Raw genomic sequence first — 26,203 nt, forward strand, 5'->3', positions numbered from 1 at the left:
ACTTTCCACAATGCAGGGAAAAGGGGTTGGTTTGTTTGTTTTAAATTACAGCAGTGCTGGTAGCATGAATAGATACGGATATCCACCATATGAGACAGTCTCCTGTGCTGGGATGAAGACTTTTTTTGGCAAGAACTTTCAAAGACAAAGTGGGTAATGCACTGAATGTCCACTGATCCAGACTGCAAAGGAGTCTTTTAAACCAAATGAAAATGCCCACAGTTCTCTACTGTCATGAAAAATGTTATTTCCACATGAGGGAGGTTAAAAATATGGGGATCTGAAGGAAAAATTGGCCAATTCCCACATCCTGTGGTGGCAAGAAAATTTGATTCTCTGCTGCATATGTAAGCTGTGCTGCAAAATATTTTATCAATAATTTAGTATTTTTGTCTTCCAAAGCAGTAGTTCTGCTCTGTTCATTAATGCCCAGTGCTGAGCCCATGACTTTCTGTTCAGCCACGGTGAAATGTTGTGGCAGATGAAGACTGAGCAGGCTGTAGGTAAAACAGCAGTTTCTTACTCAGCTCACTGCTGATATTCTGGCTCTGGAGAACATGAGGACAGTCTGCTGTTGGGTTAAATAATCTGATGGACAACCTCCTATGGGTTGGATTCTAGGAGAGTCATTGAGTGACAGACAACACTATGCACTTGACTTTTCCAAACATCGAGCTTTATAAAGGAAGAATGAGAAAAATGGGTGAGCTTTTTGTCTTGGGGCAGTGAGATCATGAGACGTGCCAGATAAGCATATTGTGCCTACACATGAGAAACAGGAAAATGGGAAGTTTTTATGACCAAAGGGAAAGATATAGTGGATTAAATTCTCCCCCTCTGCTTTAGTGAGACCCCACCTGGAATACTGCTTCCAGCTCTGGGGTCCTCAGCACAAGGACCCCGTCGGAGCAAGTCCCAGGGAGGGACACCAGGGATTAGAGGCAGGGACTACCTCTCACATGAGGGAAGGTTAAAAGAATTGGGATTGTTCAGCCTGGAAAAGAGAAGGATTTGGAGTGACCTAACTGTGGTCTTTCAGTACCTCTAGGGAGCCTACAAAAAACGATTGAGAGAAACTTTTTACATGGGTATATAGTGACAGGACAAGGGGGACTGACTTCAAACTGATAGCAAGTATGTTTAGATGAGATATTAGGAAGAAATTCTTTACTGTGACAGTGCTGAGGCACTGGAACAGGTTGCCCAGAGAAGCTGTGGATCATCCCTGGAAGAGTTCAAAGCTAGGTTGGATGAGGCTTGAAGCAACCTGGGACAGTGGAAGGTGTTCCTGCCCATGGCAGTGGGGTTGAAACTAGATGGTCTTTACAGTCCCTTGCAATGCAAACCATTCTATAATTTTATGAAATTAAACAAGGAAGGTATTTTAAAGCTCAGTATGTTTTGAAAGCATCTATGAATCGGCTCGACTTCCGTTTGTGCGCAAGAAAGGGAGCTCGTTCCAGCCTGCTAATGCTGAATAGAAATGGAAAGCCTGGACAGGAGACTCAGCTGTACAAAACCAGCTTGGGGGCGCTGGGCTGCGGTGCAGGGCAGAACTGGCGGCTCCTGAACACTTTCCGTCTGACTCGAGGGATGCCTGTGCTCTCCGGGCCTGCCAGGCCGGGTGCCGGAGGCTGTCTGGGCCCCCAGCTCTCTCCCGCGCCTCTCCCGTCCCCTATCCCGGCACAGCCGCCATTGCCCGGCGCGCTCGGGGCGGGGCCGGAGGGGGCGGGCCCGGGAGCTCCGCCAGGCCCGCCGCGGCCAGCAGGGGGCGCGCGCTCCCAGGCCGGAGAGGCACGCGCGCGGCGCGGGGGGCGGGGCCTGGGGCGAGCTGCGCGCGCGCGGAGGGAGCCGGCGGGCGGTGAGTGGCGCGAGGGCCGCGCGCGGGGCGGGAGCGCTGCCCGGGGTCCCCGCGCGTGCCCGGCCGGGACCGCCGTGAGGGCGGCACCGCCCCTCCCTCACCGCGTGACCCCGCTGCGCCCTGCGGGCGGTGGGGCCGGGGCGCGCCGGGAATGGCTGGGGTCACCCCCGGCCTCCCACGGGGATCCCGTGTGGCCGCAGAGTGGCCTCGAAGCGATCCACGGGGGAGGGGACACCAGGAAAGGGCCTTCTCCGGGAACGGTCCGTGTCCCCTCAGCCACGTGTAGGAGAGACCGGTGATCCCGAGCCTGTCCTCCGTAGGACACATCGTAATTTCCTTTCCCTTGAAGTAGCCAGCAGGCCTCCTGACTTTGTTAATCCGTTGAAGTTTCTGCGTATTTGGTAATCCTCTGAGGGCTTCTCTTCTATGAAGTTTCTGTGTGACTGACACATTGTGAAATCCCGGCTTTTGAGGTGTCAGGGCACACGTCCAGACATTTAGTAGCTTTCCAGTCTATCAGATAAGGACTTCTCTGCCTCCAGGCATGTGGTTGCAGCCCCTGCCAGGTGATTTTCATTAGGGCTGCACACCACTGGCCAGCATTTCTCGGTGTGTGCTGCAAACACCGTGCATGATGAACTGCTTGTCTCAAAGACTGACTTGGGCAGCTTGGAAAAAACACAGACAACTAGATTTAACTCCATTTCATGCTCTCTGTCTTTTGATCAAGGTTACTCTTAGAATAAGATCTTTTCTGAAGTTGCACATGTGCTTTTTATATTCTTGGTAAAAGATCTAAAGGGCTAACACTGTCCTCTTCTTCCTCCTTCCCAGCGATGAACAGCATGGCTTTCCAGATGTATTTCTATTCCATAGCTTTTTAGCAGTCTTTCCTAATGTTTTCTTATCACCTGTTCTCCATGTGGTCATAACTGCAGGTAAAATTAATGTACTGAGGACCAAAGACTGATAATTTTTCCATACTGTTTCTTTTGAGTATTTTTCTTCTCTGTTTCAGAATTTGGCTGTATAAAAATAGACTTTCATACATGACCACCAGAAACTATTGTTAAATACATACAACATTTTTGTGTGGACAAGGCCTTGAAGTCTCCTGTGCTGCTCTTATCTCTCTTAATTTAATTTTTGTTTTCTTTGGAGAGCTTTCACTCTGTGGCGATGACATTTGCCTGAACAGTGCATCAGCTGGTAAGAGAGAGGTTGGGCTGTGCACAGGGGAAGGGACCAAGGAGGCTGCAGGGACCTCCACCCCCTTCATCCCGCCTGCTGCACTGCAGGCCACAGGCTGTAATTCATCTCTCATTTTTCCTGTTTTGTGGGTAGATCTGGCCCTTTAGGGACCAGTAGCATTCACATTTGCCATTTTACCCTATGAACACAAATTTCCCATTTTACCCTGCCTGTTCCTGTTCCACTCTATCTGAGGGAGCTTACCTCCTTTTCTGGTGTTTTCCTTCAGGTGACCTTTAACTTCCCCGTGAGTCTTATTTTCCAAACCTTATGCAGTGTTCTTGAGCTGTTGTTGGATATCTGACTTCCCCCTGCGTGGCTTCCAGAGAGCATCTCTGTGAGGACAGAGCGTGGTCTGCGTGTGGAGGGAGCCAGGGCCTGGGGCAAGCTGGGATTGCTCAGCTGGAGCCTCGGGGGCCTTGGGAATTAAGAGTGTAAAGATTCCCGAAGTGCCAGAGGCACTGTGGGCTTCTTCCCATCCTCCCGTGGGACTTTCAGGGTTGCTTCTGGACTTGAGAGCAGTGAACTTATTGAAGAGATAATGAAGGGATGTCAAACAGTAGAACTGTCTCCCTTGAAGGAATTTCCAAGTCTTGTACTCATAAACTCACTTTAAGGGTTTTCTGATGTAGTTCTTAAGTATGAGAATGTCTTCATGCTAATAACTTGAGTCAGTATATACATTCAGAAAAATATATTGAATTTTGGAGGCATTTATAATAGCTGTATGTAATATTTCTACCATATGTTCTGAGTTACCTCTCCTTGCAACACCTCACGGTTAATTACTTCTTGGTTCCTAAGGCTTTTAATTTACAAACCAAAAGGAGGAGTTTAAAAAAATCAACTTAAAATTATTAATAGATAAAAGATGTCTATGGCAGTATGCCTTTTTATGTTCTGAAACAATGGCAAATTCTTCAGCAGTAACTTCATCTGTGAGGGTTTCGATTCATGGGCATCGATTTAGGCTTTGCAAATGCCAGTATGGGCTCACTGAACAGAAAATCAAAAAATTTCAACTTTTGATTTAAAAAATGAAGCTTTCCACCTGTTTCAGTTTCTTAAGAGTAAAAGTACGGTTGTGTTCTTGCTTAGGGGGTAATAGCAGACCAGATTACTGTATGTATCATTCAGTTAATTAAAAAACTGTTGTGAGTTAAGGAGTGATTATAAATTTCTATGATGTCCTAACAAAAATAAATTGTGGTATAGGACCTAAAATGGGTCATAGTGTTGTGTATTTTTGGAGCATTGTGGCCAGAAACTGTGTTATCTGTCTGGACATACATACAGTCATTTCTGTAATAAATACTTTAAATAATACACAATTTAATAATGTAAATAGTTTTAAAGCCTGTTAAGTCTTAAAGTCTAAAAGTCTTAAGTCTGTTTTGTTCAATGAAGAACTAGGGGGAAAAAAATTTGGTTTTACTAAGTAGCTTGACTCTGGAATTGTCTTGCATGAGGCTGATGCCATAGGTGGATCTTTGGGCTGTGAGCAATTCCCCGTTTGGCCAGCCTGGCCCGAGAATCCAGCAAGCCAATAAATGATTCTCTGGAAAAGGCAGGTTTTGCAGATAAGGGCTTTCCTTAGGTGTGTACTATGTCAGAGGAATGGCAGGGTTATCTCCCAGTGCCAGGGTAAGGTGCCATTTTTCCAGCAAGCAGGAGGAAGCTGTTTTGAGGAAACTTCATCTTGAAAGCTCTGTTAGAGCAGAAGGAAGGGTGGAAGGGGAGGAGACTGCCAGTTCTGGAGCTCTGCTTGTCATTCAGGGAATGAGGAGAAGAGCCGCGAGCAGCTCCCCTTGAAATGACTCAAAATGTTCACTCAGTGTTCAGGTGAGTTCTCGGTGACTTCTGCATAATGCAGGCGTATCCCTGTCTGCGTGTCCAGGCTCTGTTAAAGGCGTTGCTCGCGTGCCGATCCTTAGGCTGGATGCAGGGAAAGTGGTTTATTGAGATAAGGTCTTTCTCCGTTTTCCCCAGTTCTTTTCAGGCGCTGAGTCCTTTCCGGCACCTCCGTTCCACGCGGTGGCGCCGTTCCCGGGGAGAGGCGGCGGTGCTGCCTGGGGCAGAGGGCTCGGGGATGCTGCCGGGCAGAACCCGCTCCGGGAGCTTTCTGAAATGGCTGTACCTGTACATTGGTACATACCGTGTCTTCCTGGCGCTTCTTGGCTGCCTTTTTTTTTTTTTTTTTTTCCCTTTGCAGTTTTTTTTTTTTTTTTTCCATTTAGAGGAATCTTTTTATGGCATGGAGGTTAAAACCAGGTGATGCTGAGCTAGAATGCTAGTTTACTTCATTTGGAGTAAAAATGATGTGGCTTTTGAACATGGGAAGGAATGACCAATAGCTATCATTATTTCTAGGAAGGAAGGGAATAATTTCTATAGGATTTTCCGGATCCACAGGAAACCAAAAGCTCTAATGCCAACTTCCCTGTAAGAACATAAGCCAAATCCATGTTGTATAGAAAGGGAACAGTGTTGCTGCTCTTCCTGAATTCTCTGTGGAGACTTGTTATTTCCAATTGGCCTCTCACTGATTTAAGACCACTTAAGTAGAAGGAATAAGTTTTCTTTTGTTAGGAGGTTTTCCTAGTTAGCTGCATTCTTGTTGGAAGTTGTTTAACCTCACAAGATTATGCTGTTTGTAAAAACATTCACAATTGAAATGGGTTAATTCAATTAATTTCTTTTTTCTTGTTGACATCTAAGAAAATGGACGATGATGATGACATTCCCCAGCTTTCATCCCATACATTGGCTGCCCTCCAGGAGTTCTATTTGGAGCAGCAGCAGAGAGAGGGCATGAAGACCTCCCAAGGGTTTAATCAATATTCCATTGGCTCAATAGAAGAAGACTGGGTAAGAAACTATAAATTTCAGTGAGTGAAGCACAGAGAGAGGAGTAGCCCTGACCGAGTTTCTTTTGTGGCTGGATAATGAAATGAAATTAAAGAGGGGAACACTCAAGATGTTGCTATTCATGGATGGCAACACTATAGGGAGACTTGCTTAATATTAAATCTGGATGTAATTGTTTGCTCCACATGTGCATGGGGGGTACAAACTGAAAATACATGGAGAGGGAATAAAGCTGCTAACAGAAACATCTGTCCCTTCTGGAAAAAAAAAAAAAAACAACTCCAGCCTGGCATGTGATAGCAGTAAAGACTCATCCCTGAGTCTGAGACAAACGTAGTGTAACAAGACCAAGTGATCTTTCCTTTCACTTTTTTTTTTTTGTGTGTGTGTTTTATTTCTTTATTTTTATGGATGGCTGTTTTGCTACTTCTTTTTATTTGTGACAGACTGATTTCTGATTTGTCTCTGGGTTGGGCTTTTTTGGTCTTCCTTTTTCTGATCGTTCTGATTTAGTTTTCTTATCCTTTTCTTTCTTGCCATACTGTCACTTTTCAAGGGCCTTTTTCCTCATCTGCTGAAGGAACTCAATTTCAGAGCACATAAATAATGTGCATCTGCACATTGGCTTTGAAATACCCGGTCAGTGGTTTGGATTTCTTGGTTTTCCTGATACTGCAGTTCATGTTTTGGAAACAGAGAGTGTAAGGTACCTGCTGCATATCACTAGATTGCAGAAGTAGGAAGGCTGTCAGGAAAACAGCCACCTTTCCAGCTTTACAGGTTGTGAACTGAGAAGTTGCTGTGGATTGTGGTTTTCTTGAGTTATGGCTCACCACACATAACTCTGCATAGCACAGCCAGAAGATTTGATGTTGTTTGTAACTGTGCATTATCTTTCTTAGCAACTGAGCCAGTTTTGGTACAGTGATGAAACCGCATCATGCCTGGCTAAGGAAGCAGTTCTGGCAGCTGGAAAAGGTGGCAGGTAGGTTTAATAATTGTGTTGTAGATTTAACATGTGTTCTCTGCAAATGTTTTGTCTCTGCTATGTTGACAAGAGCATGCAGTTTAATTCATTACTCATTGTACTTCAGTTTTGTACAACTGAGATACTGCAGAACTGCTTTGATGTTATTTAGTTAATAGTTCATACTGATCTTCCTCTTTGTCATTTTATTGAATGTTGTAGGCTGTGCCTTGTGAAAGTTTACTATGAATCTTTGTAATTTTTTGAGATATACAAAGTGCTTCAGAGCACACTATTGACTTATAATTAGTTTTTATATTATGTTTCTGTAGAACAGATGGAAAAAACTTGGTCTTCTTCCTACTTCTATAAACAGTAATTTTTCATTTTTGAGTGTACTTCCTTGCTTTTCTGAAACAAGACTTTCTCTGTAGTTTAGCTTAAGATCTTTGTGTAGCATGGAGTTGAACAGGTAATGACTTTCATACTTAAAACTTTGTTACTATGATAATTAATTGTTAGAATGGAGGAACAATACTTTATATTTTAGGGACTAATATTTAAAATGTTTTCCCAAAGCCTCTCTGAAGACTGCTGAGAAGACTGTAGAGTTTTGTTGCTGTTGTTTGCCTTTTAAAATTTCAATTTTAAGTTATTGTGTGTTTTTTCAGGATAGCATGTGTTAGTGCACCGAGTGTGTACCAGAAACTGAAAGAACAGGATGGTGAGGATTTTTCTGTGTGTATACTGGAGTATGACAGAAGGTTTTCTGTGTATGGAGAAGAGTTTATCTTCTATGATTACAACCACCCTTTGGACTTACCTGAAAATCTCCTGCCACACAGCTTTGACATCGTAATAGCAGATCCACCCTATCTGTCTGAGGAATGTCTTCAAAAGACTACAGAGACCATCAAATACCTGACAAAAGGAAAGATTCTGCTTTGCACAGGTATAACTAAAAAAAATATTAGGTCCCTTTAAGTAGCTTTTTTCTCTCTTTCTAATCACAAACTTACATCAGACAAATGTAACTCAATAATGCTGAATTATCATCAATTTAAGGAGGAATATGTGTCCTAAGCCTTTTATTTGAGTACTTGAGTTCAACCTTTATTTTAAACAGAAGTGGGTTTCAATAGTTCAAGTCAGTACTAACCTGTACTTTTCCTGTGGCATTATGAATGTTACTAAATTTTTGAAGAATTATAAGATCATCCAGGAAAATTCCAGAAATATAATTTTTCTTGTCGAAGGGCCACTCTCTATAATTGCAGTGATTGAAGTGTGGGAATGGCAAACATAGGTGCAACTTACTGTTTATGTCTTAGGCACTGAAATGCAGCAGGAGGAATTAAAAAGCAGTGATAAAGGCAGAAACCAGATAACTAGATATCTGTACTTGTGGGTCCTTCTTTAGGAAGGTGCCCTTGCTGTTTGAGAAGTGATGTGTGTCTGCCCAAGTCATGGCTTTTCTTGAACTGTTTTGTTATTACTGTATTGTTATCTGTAGACATCCAGGAAACCTTTCCAAAAAGCAAAGGTCAAAACTCCTCAGTATGTACAATTTGAGGGAAGGCAACCAAGCAGGCAAAATAAAGGAAATTAAAATAATGTGGCCATGGAAAGCCTGCTCCTTGACGTTTTTCCCTAGAATGGATAGGTGGTCCTTCAGTTTACTGCTCAAAGCAGTGATTTCTCAGTGTGTAGCTGCAAATATCACTTCATGGTTTATATAAGTGAAAGAGTAGATGTAATCTGTTTGCATTTCCCACGGCTCCCTACCATTTAACTTCCTTGGAATGTAGCAAGAAGACGGAGTTCAAGTTTGGTTTCTGTAAAAATGGCACTGATACCTTCTACTTATTTTTATTAAATTTCTTGGACATTCATTTCTTTGGGATGTCTTCCATTCTTCTAGATTTACTTTAAGTTTCCCAACAGATTCTGTTGTTAAGGAAGGATGAGAGTGTAGTTGCTTTAAGCCTGCCTTCCTTAAAATACACCAGGCTCTCTAAGTATGCATTTGGGAGGAGCTATTAAAAAAGTTCAAACATTCTGTTACTGTTTTTTCTTTATTTTTGCTGCAGGTGCAGTCATGGAGGAACAGGCAGCAAAGCATCTGGGTGTGAAGATGTGCAAGTTTATTCCAAAACACTCACGAAATTTAGCCAATGAATTTCGATGCTATGTGAACTATGCTTCTGGACTGGACTAATTCTCCTAAGATCATGTACAAATCTACAGCTTTTTCAGTCAAGCTTCTTTCTGTTTGCTGTCAGTTATGCCACATTTCTGAGGGCTGACATAGTCAGCTCTGAGTACTGTTCTCTGGCACAGCTGGAATCAACACAGTATGATAGCCTCTCTCTTTTAAATGAGTAAGCATTTGTAGTTACTGTGTTTTGTATTAGGTAAATGCAGGTGCTGGATAATGGGAACTTCTTTGTTAGACTTTAATTCTAACTGGTAGCTTTTACTATATGAGGACATGTCAGTGACCTCTTTGAAGTGAATTTAGCTTATAACAACACATAGGTGTTTGCCTTGCAGGCATCAGAATTGTCATTGCCAAAGAGTGTGATACTTCTGTAGTAATGTGACCCACACATGTCCCTTAAATCTTGAATCACAATGGCTCTGATTAAATATAATGCCTGCTTTTTAATAATTTCAGTATCAAACTAAAGAGGATCTACAGGTATGTCAAGTTACAAGAATGGGTACGATTTTTTTTCCCAGTTGCCTGATTTTATCTTTTTCTCCTGTTCCACAGACAGCAGCAGAGCAGTAGAATAGAAGCATCCTAAAAATCATTGAATCTTACAAGGCCACTGAGGAATAATATATTGATAAACTCCCACTGTTTCAAATGGAAAAATGTTAGATTTTATATTCAAGGTTTGGTCTATATTTCAGTCAAAATAGGTAATACATTGGAAAGGCTTTGCTTTGCATAAGTAGAGATTTTTGATAACTGGGAATTTTGAAGCCACTTTTGACTAGCCTTTCGACTACAGTACTGAAGTATTTTTGGGTGGAGATTAGTTCATAAATTTCAAAGCACTCAACACTTTTATAATCTCTGAAAACACTCTACAAAACACAAGCACTTGTCTTTGTATGTCATACCATATAAAAGTTAACAGAAATGCTGCATCTACAAGACAAATCATATAAAATCAAGTACTAAATTTATTTGTGGTGGGAATAAGCCTAATTAAGCTTGTGAGATTAGACTTTTTATAAGGCAGTGATAATACTCATGTTTCTGCTGTTTGGATGCAGAATTTCCCATCTGGTGGAGTAAACAGCTGAGCAAGAATAATGTAGATGGATTCTAATCCTCTCTCAGTGCTCAGAGAATGGTGTTGTCTGAGCTGAACACAAAAGTGATTCATAAACACCCACCCAATCCACTCTAGCTCTCCTCCCCGTTTTCCAAGAGATCTGTTTGCTTCCTAAGGCTTTTACCTCCTCACATTTTATACCTGCTGCTTGTTCCCTGCATGCAGTGTTCCTGGGCTCCATGGTAACATTTTTCTCCCTCTTGCACACGCCTTGGATTCTGTCAGGCTGGTCACAGGTGTTGTTAAAACAGGGGAAGTGCAGGAGGGAAATGCTCGCAGGGAGAACAGGCACCGGCCTCTCCTTTCTGCTGTGTGAGCCAGGGCCCCATACAGGCTTGCCTTTCAAAGCAGATGCCATCCTTGCTGCTGAGCCAGAATTCCCCTGAAAATGACTGTCCACAGGTGAAATACACCTGGGTTTAGTTGTTTTCTGGGAGGCTACATCATCACTTTCATGTGGCCAGTTTGAAAATAAAGCAAACCAGAATGGTAACTGCGTAGCTCTTGGCACTAACTTGTACTTTAAACTGGTTCATTATCCCAGTGTCTTGCACACCCAGCAGATGGAGATAATGAAGTAACTCATGAAACTTTGTTTTTAACTGCACAGAGCCTTCAAGTGGGACAGGTATGATTTCCAGAAGGAATGATACTGTTCCCCTGCTGTTCCCCTAAATTAGAATGTGCTGTTCAAATCGAAGCCTCACCTATTTTGCTGTTTTATTTGCTTCATTTTGGTAAATGTGTATTATTGGGCTCTCCGTAGCAGAGTTAAAAGTCAGCTTCACTAACTTCATCAGAGATATTTCTTAAAAAGATAAAAGTGCACCGCTCAGTTGTACCAAGAAGTTCACTTCCAAGAAAATCACTGCTGCTTCTCACATGTAGGTCAGACTGCTTGAAAAGGGGCACTGTGAAGATGCACAGTTACGGAACTGAGGGTGCGTGGAAATCTGTGCAGATGCACTCAACAGAGCAGCCCATTGTCCACCAGACTCCCTCTTAAAAGCCTGGGGACTGCAGGCAGCTGCCCAGGCAGAGCTTGACTAGTGGCATTTACAGCCTTCTTCAGTGATGAGAGGTAAACTATTTTTGTCTTACCTGATTCCAAGGAAGTAGCTGTTTCTGAGAAGGGTACAAGTCACAAAAATCCATAGTGAATTTGTGTTTTGTGCCGGTATGGTAACTTTAAGAAATAGTACATGACAGCAAAACCCTCTTTTCTTCTGTAACAGGATTGTGAATAAAAATGTCAATGTCAAGTAGTGACTGACTACTGGGGGTGTCTCATGGATGGATTTCCTGTTGGAACAGACTGTGGTGAAGTGTCAGCACCGTGCTGCTTTTCCAGTGGCATTTATGACTGCTACAGCCTTATGTGCTACAGCCTCTTTAACTACCCTAGCCCAGGCAGTTATGGCTGTTCCCTCATGCCAGCAGGATTAATCGGTGTTTATACTTTCTAAGCACATCACAGCCTTTTTCCCTTTTCCTCCTGCTGCTTTCATGTTCATGTTCCCCCACGCAATTCCATGTTTATGTGTAGCTGTAGATCTTCACCCATTCAGACAGACACCTTCAGGTGATGACTGGCAAGTAAACCCAAACTAGCATCTCAGGCTTTCCTCAGCCTTCCTGAATGATAGGAATTTTCCAAACTACCTTAAGTGATACTACAGACAAGAAAATAATCTCATTACCAAGGATATTGTTCTGTGTTTTGTGGCTCCTAATGTATTCCAGGGACAACCTTGTTGAAGGAAGAGATTTTCCTGGCACAACAAAAAAATTTCTCAAATCAGCTGCAGCTGCCAGATAGTTCTAGCTTTGAATTGTTTGCATTTATTGGGCCTGGAGTTGGTTCAGTGAGGCATTTCATGTCTTCCTTCTGTCAACAGTTTGTGAAGCCTTGAAGCAACTCCAATGAACACTCCCTCCCCCCTGCAAATTAAAGGCAAGGCTGTGGCAGCTGTAACCAGAGGGCTGGAAGCTGGAAAATGTCACACCACATTTGAAATGAAACTGATATAAATCCATGATGTGATGACCTTGTAAAAAAAAACCAATTCCAAACAAATGCAAACTACATTTAACATTCAACCTTTCCCACATGAGTAATGTGGAGAGAAAGGATATGTGGAAGGATATTTTGAAGGCCAGTAAGTGTTTGTGTAGCTAATAGCTCTTGATGTTAAGTATTAACAAACAGTTGCTCACTAACAAAATATCAAACAGTTGCTCGTGCTGAAACATAAACAGCTTTTAAGAAACACCTAACTGGAAAGCTGAATCAGGAAGCAAATTGGCTCAGCTAAAAAGTCTGTCACAGAGGAAAAGGAGGATTAAGAAGGGAAAATGTGCTTCTGAACAGAACAGCATAAAGATGCCTGAACCATGGAAGCTTGCTGCTCTTGCTGCAGTGTGATGAGAAGGAGGTCACCAACACAAACCCTCCATTGATCCATGGAGGTTTTGCAGTTCTCAAGTACCTTCAATCATCCACTTTCTGAAGCTCTCTATAAGCTAAAGCATCTACTTTTCTGGAGTGGAGAAACGGATTATGTTCCATTTACCTGATTTTAGCTTGCACCTCTCAGGAATTCCCCTGAACATGCTCCAGTTACTTGAAAACGTCAAAATTACTCCATAATTTATGTCTGGAGGACAAGAGAGTTGCAATAAAAAAAAGATTTTTTTTTTCTCCACATAATGCAAATCTATATCCATGTTCTCTAATAACTAATTTGTTGCAGACAAATTTGTATAACAAAAGTGCAGACAATGAGTTCTGCTGGAAGGCAGTGTTTGGCCAGACTTAGCTGGTAGCCCCTCAGGGTATCTACTAAATATTAAGTGCTGCATGGTTGGACATTTTGCTGTTGTTTGGAGTAATTTTATTGCCTCTTAGGGTGAAGTCTTTGCTTTCTATGCTGTGGAGTCTGAAGGTTCAACTTCATGCTGCCTTAAGTGTACATATGGAGAAAACCTCACAATCTAATGGTGAAGCTGGAAGGGATCAGGCTACTGAGACATCACCTAGAGTAGTGTTTCTACAGTTTTGTGGGTCAGCCTCCCTTTTGAGCCCCTCTGATTACCATTTCCTTCTGCTCAGAGGGTGAGATGTTCCTCCACATTAGAAGGAAGAAAAAGAGGTTGTAACTGCTGCAAGTATTTTCATTCTCTGGGGAAAGAGTAACTAACTACCTATAATTGCTGGCAGCAGCCAGGCAATTAGCTGTTCTCTGAGTAGTATAAACATGAGCATCTCTGAACTCAGAATCCCTTGAGAATCCCCTTGAGATAGAAGCATCACAATTGGAGGAAACACAGATCTAAAGACGAGGAAAATTGAGGAAAAGCATCTGCACAAAAAACACAGCTACAACCTTCAATCTGGCATTGTGATGGGAATCTTTATTTGTTTCTGGAGTTCTTAAAGTTATTTTAGGCTTTTTAAGAGGTTTCACAGATTGCGCTATAAAAATATTGTTATATCTCTAGACTGAGTCAGAGAGGGCACAATCAATAATGACGGAGTTATCCTATGACTTCCATTCTGTCTTCAACTTGTTGGTTGTGATTAGCTCATAGTCTTTCCATTCTTCATCCACTCCAAAGAAGAGTGTGTTTATGTAGTGTAGGGGCTTTTTCTGCTTTGAATTAAGGCAAATTTCAAGATTCATGATGTAGCAGACACGTTGCTGCATATGATGTTCATTCTGTAAAGATATTGCAGTCATGATCCTTCATCTGTAAAAGAGATTCCCTGCTGTGCATTCAGAGGTTTATCTGTTTTGGTGAGTGTGGCCCTCTGAGGAATTACATTTGTGCAAGGCATGCCTGGTCATTCCTGATTCTCATTCATTAGGCTGAGTCAACTTCAGTCTCTTGTTCTGGAAATGCAAGTTTTTGTGTATGCAGGGTTTCTGGTGAGAGCCTGCCACCAAGTTCCATCAGCAGTAGGCTGCACAGATGGAAGGCTGCCTGGTCAGCTTTTGCAGGTGGTGATCATCTGTTACATGTAGCATAAGGAGAAATGAGTAACAGTAATTGTAAAAATCAGTTGGATTTAACAACTTTGGGTTGGCTGGGACTCAACTCAATGACCTCTTGTAGGATCTGGAAGTTAGGACCTAGCCTGCTTACTCACCTGCAGCACACCTGAGGCGAAGCTGATCCTTGGTACTTACTTTTTAATGGGGAATCTCCTCTCCTAAAATGAGAAAGGTTTTGGCCTTTCAGCTGCATGGAACACAGTTTTATCACAAGGAAGTTAAGCAGTCAGTGATGGATGAAGTCAAATACAGAATTCTTGGGACACAAACTGTGTTTTTCCTAATTGATATTTTCTTTGTAATTAGACATAGTCCACATACATAAAGAAAGTCTGCTGCATTTTTACAGTATTCTAGCATGTTTTTTCTCAACACCTTTGTACCCTTAGCAATTTGGCAAGTTTAAAAATAGCAAGCACATAGAATATTGCTTCATGAATGACTCCAACTCAGCAAAGGTTTCCTTGCTGTAGTGTATAAATTAGCCAAAGAGGTAACAGCTCAGAGGCAAAGCTTGGAGCTTATGCAGTATAAAGGGAGGCTCTCCCAGCTGGAGAAATTATCCTTTTAACTGCTTATTTGTCACATGTAGGGCAGCTGTGTGATTTTTATACAAGTGTACTTAAAAGAATATAAGGGATTCCTCAAAAATATCTACAACCAGTAGCCTGCTATAGTAATAGCCACCATGTCTTATTCTAACATTTGCTGTGAATAAGCAAAGATAAAATTCTGTCCTTCTCTAAGGGAAAAGAAAAGCTACTTTGGAGTTTGAAATAATGAACGAAACAAGATTACATGAGCTAAAGAAATAGAATTAATTGCCATCTCTAATGATCTGAGTGACTGGACTTTCCATCCTATATCTGAAATAACTAAGCAGAAAAGAGGGTGAGTGAGTGTGTTTGCTGCTGCGGTGCAGTTTCCTGAGGTGATGAGGTTGATGATGTGAGGCCAGTACTGAAACATGACTTTTAATCCATTCTTCATTCCGATGAGGGCTTGTTCTGGCCCACCAGCAACTTCACTGCTTGCTTATCGATGCTGGAATTGAGGCTCTCTGCCTCCTTTTCCTGCTCGGGGACGCAGGTGCAGCCCACGGGGATGGTGATGTAATCCTCGGTGTAGACGTAGCGGCCGCCGGCGCAGGCGGGCGTGCGGCGCAGGATGACGGTGGGCATGAGCACGGGCGTGCTGCGGAACTGCAGGCTCTCCTCGCCAAAGAGCCCCATCAGGCAGCCTTTGCACAGGCAGTAGGCTTCGGGAATGTACTTGGGGTATCTCGTGGGGTCATAGGAGATCCTAGGGGGAAGCAAGTAAAGATTCATTAGTGCCTCTACAACATATATATTCATCTGGAATTATATCGTCTTACATATTATTATAATTATTATAGCATTATAATGATTATATCATGGGTTTTTGTCTTCGCCAGGAAAAATAGCTGTAGCTATTGCTGTCTGGCTTCTAATTTGTAAGGTGTATGTAAAGAAAAAATCATGAACAGGTTACAGAACTGATTAGGTCCTACAGTGCACATGGAAGTGTCTGGCTTTCTGAATTGTGAGATTCAAGGGTTTAAACAGAATGAGTTTTGCATTTTGGACCAAATGGGTAAACAGAGCATTAAAAAGGACACTTGGGCATTTCTAAACTTTTTATCTGCCTTGAGTTCTTCAAAAACTGGTACAAATCCTTGTTAACATTATTATTGTTAAAGCCATGACATGATGTTTTAAAATTTAGTAATTTAAATAAAATTGAATTGTACTATTATTTCTGCAATAGATTTTTCTCCCTAGTATATTTGGGGTCATAAATGTGCATTCCCCTTGAAAGCAGAAGTCTGTATTGCTTTTCTAGTTCATGCCTACTGTATCTTCCTCTAACCACAGAAGAGCAACATTTTCATGCCCACACTGAGATAAACTGCAACTTCCTGGGATGAGGCACCCACAGCTTCTCTGGGCAGTGTCTCACCACCCTCATTTCATAATTCTTCCCAGTATCTGATCTAAACCTGCTGTCTTCCAATTTAACGCCATTATTCCTTGTCCTGTCACTCCATGCCCTTGTGAAGAGTCCTTCTCCAGCTCTCTTGTAGGGCTCTTTTAGATACTGGAAGATTCAGCCTGTCTTTATAGGAGAGGTTCTCCATCTCTTGGAGTGTTTTCATGGCCTTCTCTGGACTCATTCTAACAGGTCCACGTCCTTCTTGTGTGTGATCCCAGAGCTGCAGTCCTCCAGCTGGTATCTCTTAATGGATCTTAAAGTGATCTTAAATCTTAATAGATTTAAAGCAATTTCTAAATTGTGTTTCCCAGGGTTGGCAGCACTTCCTCAGGTATCAAAGTGTTCACCTTTTATCTCTTCAGGCTGTCTCTAAGATGAGAAGAGGTTTCAGGTTTGGAAGAGGCAGAACCCTAGGTCTGCCTCAGGCTGTGACAGCAGTCATTGCTAGCCAACAAAATCTGTCCTTGTGAGAACAGGCAGCCTGGCTCTCCCTCTCACACCCACCCCTGGGTTGACACTGGTGTTTTTCTGGTCACAGGATTGATCAAGGAACTCATTCAGCTGAGGAGTAACTCCATCAGAACCTGGGGTTTGGTCTGTCAGCTGTCTTGCCACAAATGTACACAGAGCTCTCACCAACAAGCCAGAGTGAACAGGCAGCTTAGGCAGGGACAGAGGGAGCTGCCCTTTTCAGGAGTATTGCCAGTTTATCTGTTAAAGGAAATCTGGAATCACAGCTTTTGCCAGACACAAACTTGACTATCCTGTCATCAAGGAAAATAGATTTTTTAAATTTATTTTCATACACACACAATTTTAAGAATTTGTTTTTGTCCCAAAAAAAAAAAAAAAAATCTGACCAGTTCCCTAATAGCCAGACACCTATGACATTTATGATGTTGCAGATATTTTTTGCAGTGCTTCTCTTTCTCATTTATACTTGCTTATTTTCCCCAGGAAATACCTTCATGTTACAGGATCTCACACCAGTGTGAAATAAAATGTCTGGTAGCCAGCAGAAGGGAAAAAAGGGGAGCAGGGGAACACAAGCATTTCTACTGTGATACATTCCCATTTCAAACTCAAGTGTGAGTATTTCAGTGGTAGATTGTTAAACACACCATGTGTCAAGTTATTGGTATTTCCTCTACTGTATTATCTCTAGCACCTGGTTTATGATGTTTCTGAAAGCATGAACATGCTTCTGCATGCAAACACAGGAGGTTTCACTGATAGCAGGAGAACACTGTCACTGGAATCATGGCCTACAACCACCTTTCTCCTCCAGATTCCCACGTGGAAAAAATCACGTATTAATAGGGTGGGTTTTTTGAAAGATGGTGTGGCTGTGGCATGGTTTTCTACTTTCCAAGGGAAAAAATCTCTTACATTACTAAGCTCAATGTTAATACATCATGTGAGGACTGGAACAAATCAGAGAGAATCCAAACTTAGTGATGAATTCAAAATATAGATGTGGTTTTGCATCCAGACCAGAACTTCAAGGCTGAAGCCTGTAAGTAATGCCTCCTGAAATTAATACCTGAACTCAAATGTCACTAAAATTTGGAGCCATGTACAAGGTTCTGCATCTTCAGCTCAAACCTGTTCAGAAAAGCTGTATAAATAAAACCTCATTTTTGTCTTTCCAGGCAACCCAGACCTGCTTGGGTCAGAGCCACAAAGAAACACCAACCACCTCAAATCATGTTTTAACATCTCCTGGAAGAGGGTAAACATTTTCTATTGGATTAATTAACCAGGTAAAAATGCATGCTCCAAATTCCTGCTATGTCTTCCTTTACACCCAAGAGATGAATGGAGCTGGGAAGAGTGGTGGGGAACCAGAGAAGTGCAGCTTTCCCCTGGTACTGAAGAGTCCCCTGCAGCCTTGTGTCACTTGCTGTGGCACTGCTGCAAGCCAGCCAGCCCAGACACTTTGATGAGGATTGCCCGTGTCCTGTGAACTCAGGTCACCACTGAAAGGCTGAGTCTGCCCCGCCAGCATTGCTGGCTCCCAAGTGACAGGAGCAGTGAGCTGTGCTGGGCTGCTCTGTTCCATCTGCTGGAACAAGCAGCAGGTTTGTGCTGAGCTGGAGCTGCTAATGAAGTGTGACTCGGCTGCTTTTCCTTCTGACCCTACGAGCGCTTTGAGAGCTCCCAGTGAAAAACAAACTTCCTGCCATTTATGTACTAAGCCTGGAAACTCAAGAGAAAACTTGCTGTCAGAAGTAAAACTCTTGCAGAGACTTAATCTGCCTTCTCCTGTACTGCTACTTTTATATGTAGTATTTTTAATAATATTGTCACTTCGTGCTTTCCAAGCTTCTGATTCCACAGGGTGAGACGCTCTGCTGGGGCAAGGAGCCGACTCTTCAAAAAATCACTGCTAGCACTGGGCTAACAGCTGGATGTTATCAAAAGTCCAATAAGCAGATCATCATCCCCTTCCTTCACACTCTGAAATACTTAGAGGATTAAGAGCTAACAGCTTTTTTCCCCCCTTGCCAAGACATTTATTTCCCTATAGCAGGTGTTCTTTTGTTCATGTAATGCTTTATTTTATATACAGGCAGCAACATAGGTATTACTACTGTAGAAATAGCCCAATGCTAACTGATTTTCTGAAGAGTTGTACAAATGTGCTCAACTCAAAAAGAATGGCAGCTCTGCATCCCCTTGTATTCTTTCCCTTGGCTGCATCTTTGGGACAGGCACACCGTGCCACATGGTAATGTTAAATCCTGGAAAATGCCTTGGGTAAGCTTCTAGAAAATGACTGGAGTATTATTTGAAGGGAAGCCCTCCTGTATGACTTTGTTCAAACACACTGCAGACAAGCTTGGCTTTTACCAGTGAAAAATGACTTGCCTGTATTACTTGTATTAAGAATTTATGTAAATGAGCACTAAACCAAGGATGCTTATAACTGAAACTGATTTTTGCAAAACAGAAAAAAACAAGCTGGGTAATGTTTTGGAGAGGGACTGGCTAACTTGGCTAACGTCATCAGAGCAACACTGACAATAAAAGTTAAATCTTTATAAATTAACCATTAGTAGATGCAGGATTAGGCCCCAAAGGCAGAAACAAAAGCCACAGAATTTGGAAATTCAGAAACATGGATGACTTCTTGAGTACACATAAAGAAATTTTGCTGAACTCACGTAGAAGTGTGTTTGCAAATTAGTTATGATTGTTATTGTAGCCTTAAGACATCAGAAAATAAAAATAGAGCTTATATATACAGCTGGTTAATGAATATCATCTGTGCTCTGCAGCACCACGAATGGAATCACAAATTAACACTACCTGTAAAAGTGCTGCTGACTTCAGCAGGATCAGATTTTTCAAGGTTTGCTCTGAGCTTTATGATCAGACCCCCACAAAAGTTTAGGCAGACATTTAAAATTAATCCTTTTTGTAATGGCTCTTGTCCACAAACAACTTTTCTGTGCATTTGTGGAGCTGTGCTTGTCCTGCTAATGATTCACCATGATTGTGGCTTCTGTAAATGTGAACAAGGGCAGCATCCTGTGCTGTCAGCAGGCTCTGCAGGCCCACCCATTCCATTAATTGTTGTCAAGCAGCTCTGACCCATAGCAGTAGCCAAGTGGCCCAAGCCAGGACCTCCTTGTACAAGCAGGCTCCCTGGATTTCATTGACTGTCCATGTAATACTGCTAAATGGACAAGCAACCCCTGGATAGATGTCACAAGCTGGCACACAGTCAGCCAGATGATTTCATGGAAGGATGATTTCAGGGCAGAATTCCTGCTGTAGCTCTGCTTTTTAAAAAAGCTGGGTAATTTGTAGCCCAGCTTCCTGAACTGCTGAGCAAATCCAGCGTGCTCAACTGACTTCAGGGAACTCTGCTGTCTCTTTATGGCTCTGCAGAGCAAAGAGTGATTCACGTGATTCAACTCTGTGCCTGAGTTATATACTGATCTCCTGTGGCCACCAGGATGGAATTTCAGTATCAGACACTTGAACAAGTATTTTCTCCATAACTTTTGCCTTAAATACTATCTGTTGGTATACCCTGCTAGCATCAGGGTCAGGGCCCAGATGGATCTGAGGTGCAATCCATGCACAACTCCTGCATCTCTGGTTTGCAGCAAGCCAAAAGTGATGTAAGTCTTGATTTTTGTGTAACCAAATTAAAAGACCAAGTAATGGAAAATAAACAGTAAGCACAGAGCAAAGATAAGCAAAGAAGCCACACAAGGATTATCTGAGCTTTGACCCAGTCAAAGCTAATTCTTCCACACTTAAACAGAATGATAGGCTTGGGATACAGATGATGCAGTAGAGTCAACATTATACACAGTTCTCTAAGTAATATATTTGATTCTTTCTCATAAATGCTGATATGAAAAAATTCCAGTTGACTTGGACTGAACAGTCATGTGAACAGAAGAATTACAAGCAGCAGTGTTAAACAGCTGGGAGCAGGTGCCTGGGGAGATATTCAGGGGAAGGTAAGTAGAGCCAGACTTAATATCTTTATTATTAATGACCTGGAATAGGCAGTATAAACAGTATGTTAATGAAATCTGCAGATGGTAACAATGGGAAATGCTGCAACGCCAGTGAAGACAGAGAAACAGCATGAGGTATCTCAGGCATTAAAATGCATGTCAAAAAGAAAAAAGAGCCTTTATGCACAGAGCAGGAATGAACTGCACTGTAAGTCTTTAGGTGCAGAAAAGAGCAGGATGTGTGTGAGACACTGGAATGGGACAGGCACCTTGATGCAAATTTCAAGTAGTCAAATTCAGCCTTTGAGCAGTTTCCCATCAGGGCATACAAGAGGGGTCTGCCTACAGTGGATTTATTTATGAGCATTCACCACTAGAACAACTTTGGTGATTCAGAAGGCAGTTCAGGAGACAGCAATGAATCTGTGAAGGGGAGCAATTTATGAGGGAAAAGAATTAAATGCAAGTAAGCTTGTCGAGAAAGTGCTGTAAGGAAGAGAGCTGTGTGCAGCTCTTCAGATTAACACTCCAGCCATGGAGAAGAAATTGATGGGATTGTATAAATGAAATTGGTTAACCATTGACAAAGCCAAATGGGACATTACTTGCAGTCTTTAATGGAGAGCTGTGTGTCCCTCTCAAATATATGGAGTAACTCTAATAGGATTAAGGAGCTTACAGGTATCCAGCTGAAGACCACAGAACAAAACAAATATTCATATCTAGCTTCAAAATCTATGAGATAGCAGGTGGCAATAGCTAATGCACTTTAGCAGTCATATTTTACACTTTAATTAACATCCTGAGGTATCTGTTGCTGTCTCATTGCATGCCAATGATACAGTAAAAATGCAGTCACAAAAATAAAGCTGTAAATAAGATCTGTTAACTAGACAGAGTGCTCAGCTTCTTTACCCTAGAGAAACATTTTTCCCTCTGAATAGGATTTTAGATTTTGCTTTTAATGGTGTAATACTTCTTCCCCGCTATCTTTTAAAATTCCTAGCTTGGAGATGTCATCAAGTTACTTGTATGTGAATGGTTAGTGGTCTGTCTGAAAACGCTTGGATGAAAAGTACAGTGGATTTACTTTTGTAAGCCAAGCCCCAAAAAGCAGCTGCTTCTCTGTTAAAAAGTAAGCCTATACAGAGCTCCAACTGAAAATAAATACCTGCCCAACGAGACATAAGGACAAAGGCACTGTTTTCAAACCAGAGGAAGATTTTTCTGATAGCACTAGTATTTTGCAAAACCACTGTAAAAAATACCTGAGCCCAATGATAGGTGTTTTGCTCACTTTGTGCACTCTTAGGTAGCTTAAAAATCCTCAGTTTTCTTAGAGAAAATGTATTGCTAAAAATACTTTGCTTATGAAAGGCTTACTGAGCAAATAAACCATCTTTCTCTCAGTAGGATTACTTCTTACACTAAAAGCGAGCAAAACCCATGCCATAAAATAAATATTTATTGGAGAGCCCAACAAGGAGATAACTGTTTGCTGAATACACAGGAACTGCATCAAAGTGTATACCAGGGATAATGTATAAAAAGTAGCAAGAAAGTCAGTTCCTTTTAAATTTGCACGTTTTAGCTTCCTGTTGTCTGCAGTCCTTTACAGAAAGCTGTAAACAGAACTCAGTCTTATTCAAACCACCAGAAGACTTCATAGTCTTATGAGAATGTGATCACACACTGGGTTTAGTGTACTAGATCAGTGGTTTCCAAACTTTTCCAGAGCTTCCAATAGAAGTGCAGGCCCTTGTTTTGTGTATTAACCAGCTTCACAACAAATTAACATTACTTAGTTGTTTTTATGCCCCCTAAAAATAGTCTGCAGTCCCTGTTTCCACCTCAGAGGAAGCAGGTTTGCAAAGCAGAGGTTGAAAACACAGGTGCAGAATACTGCTGTGCTCAAACCTTGCCTATGGTCCTACAGCAAAGGGGACATGGAGCCCTTGGGACTGTTTGGTAGGTGAGGATATGGCTCTGTTGGTGGGTGACTGGAACACAGACTGTATCTTGAAGTATTTTAGAAACAGCTGAGTGTCTGGAGTCACATTTTTGGGCAAGCATTTGAGCCCCTTTGTGGTTGCTGCATAGTCAAGAGGTGTTTCTTTGGTGGTGGTGGTCCTTTGCTGAGGGTCCACTGATTGATTGTCACATGTGACAATTTGCCCAAGTGACTTTTTGAGGGTGGTCAGTGCTCCCGGGTGGGTGTGGATGTGGGTGTGATTTCCATCTCACGGCTTGCTCCACCTCATTAATTTATTTTTTTTTTTGCCCATTAGACATAGCTTGTGCCCTCACACAAGCTGTTTTTACATAATTACCTTCTATCGCCTACTTCGACGTGTGTTTCAGCGCCTTTCCCGGCTGCTGCCCGGTGCCGCGGCCGCCCCTCTCCTCCCGAGCCGCCCCGGCAAAGCCGGCGGAGCCCGGCGCTCCCGGTGCCGCACGGGGACCCCGCCCCGGCTCCCTTCAGCCCCCGGGTCCCCAGGCGGCCGCCCCTGCCTTCCCCCGGAGTCACCTGTATGCCCAGGGCGATGCGCTGCGCAGGTTCACGGGGAGCCGGACTCTCTTGTCGGCGGGCGGCCGTGCCCCGGCGGGGCAGCTGGCGTTGTGCTGGCGGCCGGGCGGCTCGGGCTGCAGGGTGTGGTGGAAGGCGCTGAGCATGCCCGCCGCCAGCCGCCCGTACAGCTGCTCCAGCAGCTCCTCGGGCCGCTCGCCGCAGCTCCGCGTCCGCGCCGGCCGCTGCTTGGGCGCCCTGGCGGCCTCCGGGCGGAGCGGGAGCAGCGCCGCGCAGAGCAGCGCCAGCAGCGCCGCCGGCGCCCGCACCTGCAAGGACGCCGCCGTCAGCGGGGATGGGGACAGCGGGGACACCGCGCCCGCCCGCCACCGCCCGCAGCCCCCGGCCCGCAGCCCCTTACCCTGCCTCGCTGCATGGCGCCCGGGCTGCCTCTCCTCCAGGGAGCCGGGGAGAGCGGCGGGCTGCGGCGCCGCGCCGTGCCACTGGCTCTCCCGGCGGAGGAGCTGTTGGAAAAGTGCCCCGCGCCTCACTGCATCTCCCCTGGCCTCGCCTGCCAGGAACATGTTCCGCGGCGCTCACGGCCGCGGCGAGCGCTCGGCGCCGGGCGCGGGCCCGTCCCGCATCCCAGGGCGGCCCCGCGGGCACGGACGGATCCGGGCCCCGGCCCCGCCGCCGCCACCCCGCCGAGCCACCGGGGCTGCCGCCGGGAGCCCCGCTCTCCCTCCCACCGCACCGGGCAGGAGCCGCGATGTCCCCAGTGCCGGTGGCACTCTCTGGGCCAGGGCTCGAGACTGAGGCAGAGCCAGGGGGATTTGGCCCAGTCGGAGCCAAAGTATCAAGGTTGATGTGAAAGAAAGCGGGGATTTACAGCCGGGGAAGGCACTGCTCTAGCCCGGACTCTCCCAGTCACTTTAGGGCAGTTGGCACTGTCCCTCGTAGTGTATGGGACTTCTGACTTGCCCGATTCCAGGTAGCGCCTTCGGCACCTTTCTCCATCCCAGCTGTGCCGTTTCTCCAGCAGACACAGAGGTGTTGATGTCCAGCATGAAGGCTGGGGCTGATCCTCCCGTTCCTCCTGCCGAGGTGGCCTGGGGCAGACACCCAGGGCAGGGGCACTCTGCTGGCTGCAAGAGAAGCCCCTTCAGAAGAGAAATTTGCATCGTACCTACCTAAAGGAGGTTGAGGCGAGTCTCACCTCCAATGGACTCTCCACCTATTCTGTACTTTTAAAAACACATGTTGCAATATAATCATGGTCTCTGTGGGTCTCACAACACACAAAAATAAGGATATAAATAGTATTCTGGTTCATAAAAGATGTGGTCCACTGAAGTGGTGTGCATTAAAAACAGACTTTCAGAAACAGAATTCATCACTTGAATCAAATATCTTGTGTCCTCTGATTAAGCCCTGCACATCTATTGAGGCATTAGGATAAGGATAGTTAAATATGAAAATACTGGTTAGGAATAAGGGAAAATGGGATCATAAATCATACAAAGACTGAGAAACCCCAAGTTGGTACCACAAAAATACAAGACATCAACTTCACCAAACAGGCTGGATTTGAAACAGAATGGTCTGGCATTCATAAATGTAATGAAGTGACTTGATTTTGTGGTTTCTGAAAAGTCATACAGTTAAATCTAACTATGATTTTTAGTGATTTTGGTGTCATATGAATCACAGATCAGTATCACTTATTAGCAGTACCTTGACCTTTAACAGTGTGGGATTTGAATCAGATTTCAGCTCTTTCAGCTCTGAGGAAGGACAGTTTTAAACTGAATTCCAAACTCTCCTTTGCAGTCATATCCTCAGGTGAAAGACTGGGACAAGGTGTGTGTCAATTTAGCCCAGTCCAGTCTAACCCCTGACAATGCACCTGGCCTTTTGTCACTTCACCACCTTTGAGTGGTGTGTGTGGCAACATGGCAAATATTTATCATCACAGGTCTTTTTATATTACTCTTCCTGAGATCAATCAGCATCTTCGGAAATTTCAGATTTCTGAGTAGCATGAGGATGTCACACTTGGCTTTGCAAAATGTGGGTTTTATTTACTTCCTTTATATGCATCAACATTTCTGGGAGAGACCTGCCTCAAAAAATCTGAGCAGATGAAAACAAAACAATGGCACAGGCATTTAATTGCCATTGAATTTAAGGCTATGTGTCTTATCTAGGCAATATCCTTATTCTGTATGATAGTTGCATTGTATCTTTTGAAAAATCACATTGATTCAAATAATAAGAACCACAGTATGTCAGTAAATGATATTCCATTACAGAGGAACTCAGAATGCTATGCCAGTTCTTGTAGCATGGTCTACGCTAGAGACATTTCAGTCATAAAATATTCCCTGATACACTTTGGCAACTTAGGTTCTTCCACGACTTTAAGAAATTACTAACCAGTATCTTTGTCATTGGTATTAATTTACAATTTTCTTATAATTTGAGGGGGAATTAAAATATCTATACAAATGAAATATTGAAAAAATATTTAGTAATATGAAATCCATCCCGAATTTGATATAATACAGGTTATTTCAATCAATGGATTCAAAACTATGTCTTTCACTTTTACATAATATTCTAAATGTTTTTTCTGGAGAATATAATTCAATATTTATATTTGGGACTGGTATCTACCTCTCTCCTGAGTTTATCACCACAGTGATCAGTGTCAGATAATAAGTTCAGTTCCACAAATTCCTGCTATGAGAAAGTCAGGATGTTCCAAAGAAAACTAAGCTCAGCAAGAATAAGACAGACATTTTTAGTGAGTTCATATAAATAAGAAGAAACATTTTCTGCACCTGATTCC

At 43.3% G+C, this 26,203-nt stretch overlaps 2 protein-coding genes across 4 annotated transcripts; one reads left to right on the plus strand and one right to left on the minus strand.

Moving 5' to 3' along the window:
• The first annotated feature begins 1,826 nt into the window (after positions 1-1,826).
• Positions 1,827-24,905, plus strand: EEF1AKMT1 (EEF1A lysine methyltransferase 1). Of its 3 annotated transcripts, XM_058045275.1 has the most exons (9): positions 1,827-1,861; positions 5,831-5,980; positions 6,883-6,965; positions 7,619-7,899; positions 9,038-9,328; positions 17,323-17,453; positions 18,018-18,128; positions 20,753-20,846; positions 24,344-24,905. In XM_058045275.1, exons 2-5 carry the CDS (start codon positions 5,834-5,836, stop codon positions 9,163-9,165), a joined length of 639 nt encoding a protein of 212 aa, XP_057901258.1. In that variant the 5' UTR covers positions 1,827-1,861; positions 5,831-5,833; the 3' UTR covers positions 9,166-9,328; positions 17,323-17,453; positions 18,018-18,128; positions 20,753-20,846; positions 24,344-24,905. The 3 variants fall into 3 exon arrangements, with proteins under 3 accessions (XP_057901258.1, XP_057901259.1, XP_057901257.1); XM_058045276.1 differs by lacking the exons at positions 17,323-17,453; positions 18,018-18,128; positions 20,753-20,846; positions 24,344-24,905 and adding an exon at positions 11,186-11,562; XM_058045274.1 differs by lacking the exons at positions 1,827-1,861; positions 17,323-17,453; positions 18,018-18,128; positions 20,753-20,846; positions 24,344-24,905 and adding an exon at positions 3,926-4,954 and having other exon boundaries at positions 9,038-10,092.
• IL17D (interleukin 17D) lies at positions 15,050-23,788 on the minus strand. The gene is made up of 3 exons (XM_058045277.1): positions 23,774-23,788; positions 23,374-23,681; positions 15,050-15,654 (listed from the first exon to the last, which is right to left on the minus strand). The coding sequence occupies exons 1-3, from the start codon at positions 23,786-23,788 to the stop codon at positions 15,339-15,341; spliced, it is 639 nt and encodes a 212-aa protein (XP_057901260.1). The 3' UTR covers positions 15,050-15,338.
• Positions 24,906-26,203: the final 1,298 nt, after the last annotated feature.

The sequence above is a fragment of the Melospiza georgiana genome, chromosome 2 (genome assembly GCF_028018845.1).
Source record: "Melospiza georgiana isolate bMelGeo1 chromosome 2, bMelGeo1.pri, whole genome shotgun sequence".
Lineage (NCBI taxonomy): Eukaryota > Metazoa > Chordata > Aves > Passeriformes > Passerellidae > Melospiza > Melospiza georgiana.